Source organism: Nyctereutes procyonoides, unplaced genomic scaffold, assembly GCF_905146905.1.
Source record: "Nyctereutes procyonoides isolate TBG_1078 unplaced genomic scaffold, NYPRO_anot_genome, whole genome shotgun sequence".
Classification (NCBI taxonomy): Eukaryota; Metazoa; Chordata; class Mammalia; order Carnivora; family Canidae; genus Nyctereutes; species Nyctereutes procyonoides.
In genome coordinates, this window is record NW_026575029.1 from 4,961,895 (window position 1) to 4,968,413 (window position 6,519).

The 6,519-nt window shown below is 44.1% G+C and overlaps 1 protein-coding gene across 1 annotated transcript in view; it reads left to right on the forward strand.

Annotated features, from left to right (window-relative positions):
* The window catches only part of ENPP6 (ectonucleotide pyrophosphatase/phosphodiesterase 6), a 111,406-nt gene extending 105,167 nt beyond the window's left edge, over positions 1–6,239 (forward strand). Inside the window, exons 7-8 of the mRNA XM_055315710.1 lie at positions 764–887; positions 5,660–6,239. Of these exons, the coding sequence (XP_055171685.1) occupies positions 764–887; positions 5,660–5,865 (330 nt within the window). The 3' untranslated portion in view covers positions 5,866–6,239. The remainder of the gene's footprint in view (positions 1–763; positions 888–5,659) is intronic.
* Positions 6,240–6,519: the final 280 nt, after the last annotated feature.

The following is a 6,519-nucleotide window of genomic DNA, read 5'->3' on the forward strand; positions in this document are numbered from 1 at the left end:
TCAGTTTTATTACAGAGGCTACACCTCAGGAAGAAGCGAATGGAAGAGAGGCATAGGGCAAAGCATGGGGGCTGAGGGGCACAGAGCATGCATGCTGTCTTTGGGGTCACAGCCTTCCCAGCACATCAGTTTGTCCAATGATCCAGAAGCTTCCCGAACCACGTTGCTCCAGGGTTTTTATGCGGGTTTCACTGCATTAGGCATGGGTGACTTCATCGTGGGCCACAAGACTGAAAGCAGGCTTAGAGGTCAGAGGACGTCTCCATCACATGGTTGGTTCCTCCAGTGACCTTCTGGAGCCACCAGTCAGCCATCTCATTAACATACACTCAGGTAGGGGAAAAAGGGACCCATTATGAATAAACAGAAGAAACCCCCATCACTCTGGAAATTTCAAGGGTTTTAAGAGCTCTGGGCCAGGAACCTGGGACAAAGGCCAAATATATTTTTCACTGTACCACAGATACACTTTAACATCCCTTCTGTCTCTAACGTGATATATTTAGTGGCTTTAAAACTGATTACGAGGTACAGTTCTGCTTCGTGTAAGAAAATACCTTTATAACCAGAGCTCTCTGGCAATTTCATGGGCTGCCTCCAGAGGTCTGAGCTACCTAAGTAGGAAGTGATCCAGTTGAGGTTGGATGACCCCAGTCGAGAATGCTGAGGAGGAAATCCTTACATTGGGGGTAGTTTGGGCCAGATGCTCACTCCTCATGATGGTTGGGGCACGGTGTGACATAACTGCCTTGCTTGGTTTCAGAATCGAGAGACACTTCCTTTTTGGATGAACAGCACTGGCAGGAGGGAAGGCTGGCAGCATGGGTGGCACGGCTATGACAACGAGCTCATGGACATGCGGGGCATCTTCCTGGCCTTTGGACCCGGTAGGCAAGAAATGACCCAATTCTTTGTCCTCTGTTCCCAAGGAAGTGTCTCCGGTAGGGGCCAATAGCACTAATAAAGGCCGAGGTGATTTCTTTATGGACCCTCTTTATGAGCAAAGCTGAGCAAACCCAGCTGGTCTCCATGAAACATCTTTGGCTGGCTGGCTGGCTTGCTTTCAAATGCTTCTTAGGTTTGGCAAATGTGGCCAAATACTTTTCCTTGTAAATTTTAAATCTTGAGTGCAGTGAAGAAAATGTATTCCACATGTTTGTGATTCATTTTTGACTTAATTCATCAAAATGTTATTTCACAGCTATCTGATGTCCAGGAAAGCTTATCATACCCCAGGTTGCTGACAGCTGTGAGTCTCAGAGTTGACGTGATCACTTCACAGGGTCTGACTCTTCCACAGTTCCTGTCTAGAGCACCCACCTCAGTGGGGTCATTCAATTTAGGGCCCAACCAGAAGCTGGGATGTGCTCAAAGCTAGCCTAGAAAATGACCTTGAGACTGACTTTGAGAAAGAGCCAGAAGGCCCAGGGGTATCTTGGATGAAAGGAAATTTACTCTGCCATCCTAGACCAGATAAACTTCTGAGGCTGGAATAGAGGGAAGATGTAAAGGGTCTATTTGGTCATTTGCTTTAACTGACAGAGGACTGTAAATTCACATTGTGGAAAAATTTATCAAACACTCTGGAGATCATTCTATGACCCAAATGCTTCTTTCTTTCTTTCTTTCTTTCTTTCTTTCTTTCTTTCTTTCTTTCTTTCTTTCTTTCTTCTTTCTTTCTTTCTTTTTTTCTTTCTTCTTTCTTTCTTCTTCTTTCTTTTTTAAAGTAGATGTGGGAGAGACAGTCAACAGCTAGCAACCATCAGTTGACAGGATCATAAGCTGGTCTTCTCTCTTACTACTTGTCCACTCTCCTTACTGTATGTAATAAACTATCCCAACATCCATATTCCAAATGCCGTTTTTCTGAACATAGATCGGAATGTTTCAGCCCATGAAAGCCCATGCTTTCCTTTCAGAGTATAGGTTAGTAGTCATGCCTAGAAGGTCTGCTCTTCTTTTTGATGTAGCAAGACAAAGATACATGTCAACCCCTTTCATTCCATCTGCCTTGGGTGATTTACTACAAAATAGCTGCTGAGAACAATTGGGTGTCCATTTCTGCATTCTCCTTGGGAGCCCCTGGCCTCCTGAGCTTAGGGAACACACTGCTCCAGATCCTTTCCCACATGTGCTCCAAGTTCCCAAGTCCTGAAGTAAGTAAGCATCAGGAACAGTAGCAGCAGGCATTTATAGAGTGCTGACTAGGTTCACAACATTGGTCTAAGAGAGTTCAGAGGATGCTGAAGTGGATTGCCATCAAGCAATGATAGTTAGCAGGTGCTCCCTGGCAACCAAGCCTCAGGTCAGATATAACTTCTTATTCAGCATTAATTAATATAACCTCTAAATTCAACATTAATTCTCCAAAGAGTTCAAAAACATAATGTGGGACGGAGCCTTAAGGACTTTGTTGAGGTCAACTGTTGGTTAGATGAGGTTGGAGACCTTCCAGGGCCTTGGCCTTTATACGGAAGAACATTAAACTTCAGGGCGCTATTCAAAAGCATCACCTCCTTCTTCCTTAGAGGAGAGAAATGAGATCATGAATGCAAACAGTTGTCAGTTGAAGGAGTGTTTATAAACAAGAGTCTCAGGCATAAAGAGGAAGAAAATCTAGCCTCAAACCAAAATTTTAAAACAAAGTACCCAAAGCCACATTAGTTTAAAGTTAAATTCAGAGGGGAAACTTTGTCCATCAACAAAGGGCTCCATCATATGCTACTTTAAAACTAAAAGCCTTAGTCTTTTATAGACAGGTAGATGACCCCTGATGAAAATGGTCTGGGCCAATTGCAAAAACGTTTCCAGGCAGATACTGCCTTGAGAGCCTCCCACAAACCATCACGTTTCTGGCTCCAATTCTCATGAAAGATTGAACAGCTTTACACACTGCCTGTTTACTCAGAAGGAAATCTAAGAGTGAGGCCTTTAATAGCTATCTAGCTGCACTTTGAGATAAAGGTACATCCCTCCTGATTAATTATATGCGCTTCTCGCTTAGGGAGGAAGCTGGGCATCATTGCGGCTGCCCAGATACAGCTTTAGACGTCAGTAAGTCTGGTCCAGCAAAAAGAAAAGGAAATAATTCTGGAAGATAGCCTCTCTCTGGTTAATCCCAGTTTCTAATTTGAACAACCTAATCTTGCCCTGGAGAACTCCACATTTTAAGATAAGACAGCAGGAGTGTGATTCAGTGAGCTGCCTGTGAGCTAGCAAGCCTCCCCCGGAAAGCAGCCCAAGGTGGCCAGGCATGGCATGGGCTTGCAGAACCTCTTCTCTTTAGGAGAAACAGTTTCAATATCCACAAAATTTAAATTCATGGAAATAACCTGGATTCCCAGCCCAGGTGCAAAATGCCACCTTGAGTTAGCAGAGCTCGGCCAGGTCCTCCGCAACTGGATCTGGTATTGTTTCGCTGGGCAGGAATTTTCTAGAAGCTCTCATTCTAGCCTGGATCCTCTAGTCATTGGGCCCAAAGTCCCAGCGCTGCAGCATAGGAAGTCATGAACCAGATGGGGTGGGACAGAAACCCAATTCTGCTTCCTGCTTACGTGCATAGGATTAACTTCTGTACTTTTCAATGTAAAATCTTTTCTAATTTTTAAAAAATTTTTTGTCAGCAGAGCTTGATCTCAGTTCTTCCTGCCATATGTTAAAGACATGGGTATTTGGAGGGCTGGGGAAGGATATGTTGGGTTTACTGTTGTCTGCCAACCACACACCCTCCCACCCACAAGGACTTGGTCACCATGTGCTGGGGCAGTGTGGTCGTCACATCCAAGTCCATGGCAAGTAGGAAGGAGAGAGAGGAGTTGCTTCCACCTTCCTGGGACAACCTTTCCATGGATTTCTCATACCACAGCTGATTCTTCTCTGGGGAAGTCTGACCACTGTTCTTACCTAATCGTAATTGCCTTGCTATTAAGGACTGGGATTCTGGGGCAGTCCTAAAGCTCCTCTCCAGGGAGGTTCTGGATTTTAACTAGTTTTTACCATGAGGTGATATTGCCTTATTCCTTATCCTTCCTGCCTCAAAAGTGAATTGAACCATCCAAATAATTTAAATGAATATTTTCAGTCCCTAGTTTGCCCTTGCTGGGTGTTTATTCTACACGCTTATTAATAAGAATAACTACCAGTCATTGAGTGAATGTGGTGCGCTTGGAACTATGGTTTAAAATGGTACCATTTTAAAAAAATAAAAAATAAAATAAAATAAAATAAAATGGTACCATTTTCATGCCCATTTCCTGAGCTTATCGAGCTAAGTAGGTGACTGTGGGCTGGTGGTAGAGCCTATTAATTTCTTATACTAAAGTCAACATTAATTCTCCAAAGGGAACAAAACCCATCATTTGGGAAGTTGCCCCGGATCTAACATATTCTATGGCAGCTTTCTGAATATGACTTTCTGTATTTGTAATTTCAGGGTTAATATAAGAGCAGGATTTGGTGTTGGCACTTCTGGATTATGTCGCCATTGGCGCTTGTTTGCTTTTTAAATAAAGTATGTGTGATCATTTTAGCAAAGCAATTATAAAGGATTATTTTCTAAGGTAGAAAATAAAAGTGGGCTTTACAGCCCCCAAACTACCCTTTTCCTTTCAAAGTCTTGCACGAACTAAAAATACATGCAGAGCCCTTTATTGATGGATAAACTCTCCTCCTTGAATTCAAGCTCAATGGAACTCTGGTTTGGGGCCCATGAGGGAAACTGCCATGTACACTACTAACCTCTTATACTCACTCTTTGAATAGACAAGTACTTCACATCCAGACCCTTCTCTGCCTCCTGTAGAGAAGGCGAAGGTGCACTCTCTTGATTGAAACCCCTCTGTACTTCCTGTGCTGTGACCAGCTAGCCCTGACCTTTATATTCCTGCATCACCCCTGGAGCAGCCTCTGGGTGGAAGCACAACACTCTTGTCCACCAGAGCTCTCAGAGCCTTCATCTGGGTCCCTAGCTCCAATACCAGTTTGCTGGAAAACATTCCACTCAGCTAAGTTATTTTATCTGCCAGTGAAAGACTCTAAAGGAGTATTCAGTGGATTTTCCAGACATATTTAAGAAACCACTGCTCTTGCTTCTGAGTTAGGCAGCACAGAGGAAACCCTACAGGTTCACGTTCTATTAAAGCTCTGAGACCTTGATGTGGCAGGAAAATGAAGAAATGTTTCTGAGTGGCTATGGGGGCCCCTGGCCAACCAGTTGTTGCTAGATAGATGTCCTGGAAGATAAGCATACCGTGTGATTGGGGTTTGAGGAGCTCAGCAAGACAGTCAACCTTCTGAGACCACACTTGCTCTCCAGTGCTCTGCAGGAATAAGCAGCAAAAATGGAGACCCTTCTGTCTCTCTGAGATAGCTCTGCTGTCAGAAAGGGACCACAGTTTCTCACAAAGACAGTCAGTCTGCTGATTTGTCTTTTTAAAGAAACTCATCTCCATGAGGCATAGATAGCAGCTTCCTTTTATAAGCTATACCCCTTCTAGATACCCTCCTAAGTTCACAATGACTTGGCCATGCCCCATCGACAGAGCTGATTTCTAGTCCCAAAGCTGCCTGGAGCCCGAGTGTAATTCCCTGTGCTGTGACTCAGCCCCTTTCTGCCCAGGAAGTGGCTGTGACAACTTGTTTGCTTGACTTTCCCTTGCAGATTTTAAATCCAACTTCAGAGCTGCTCCAATCAAATCCGTGGATGTCTACAACGTCATGTGCAACGTGGCAGGCATCACTCCCCTGCCCAACAATGGGTCCTGGTCCAGGGTGATGTGCATGCTGAAAGACCAGGCCAGCTCGGCTCCGTCTGTCCAACCGAGCAGCTGTGTTCTGGTCTTGATTCTCCTCCTACTATTTGCATAGATGCTGCTATTGTCGTTTCCAAACACTCAGCCAAGTGTGCCTCCACGGCGGGGCAGTTTTCATGTTCTATTTGAATAATAGCTTCATTAACACAATCAAGGCCACAAAAATTGTAAATATACTGTTCTTGGATGATTCCATACATAAAAGTCCTTACTTCTTAAAAAAAAGAAAGAAAAAGAAAAGAACGAAAAGAAAGCACCAAAACCCCAAGCTTTATTTTTTCTGGAGGTAAGGAAAATTCTAGCTTTTCATTGGTTTAACTATATGTCATTTCTGCATCCTTTTCCTGCAGTTACTCAGATGAACTGTCTGAGTAGGAGCCTATCCCTGGGGCAAAAAGACTGTAAGTGGATATTGCATGGAGTCTTGGGCTCCTCTCTGTCCTGCCTTGCACAAAGCAGGCCCTCGTCTGTGTCCGGTCCACTCTCAGGAGCCATCCTTGGGGTCTATGGCCACAATCCTGTACTGTTCCTTCCATCCCAGAAAAAGGAAGTCCATATAAAAACAATAGCTGTCTTCTCTTTGTGGTCCAGCTCATGGAGTTTTTTCATTTTATATCAAGTCCCAGAAAAGGCATATTTTAGCTTGGACCACCAATCAAAAGCACTAAGGATTGAAGAACTCATGGAACAAGGGGAAAGATGTGGGTGC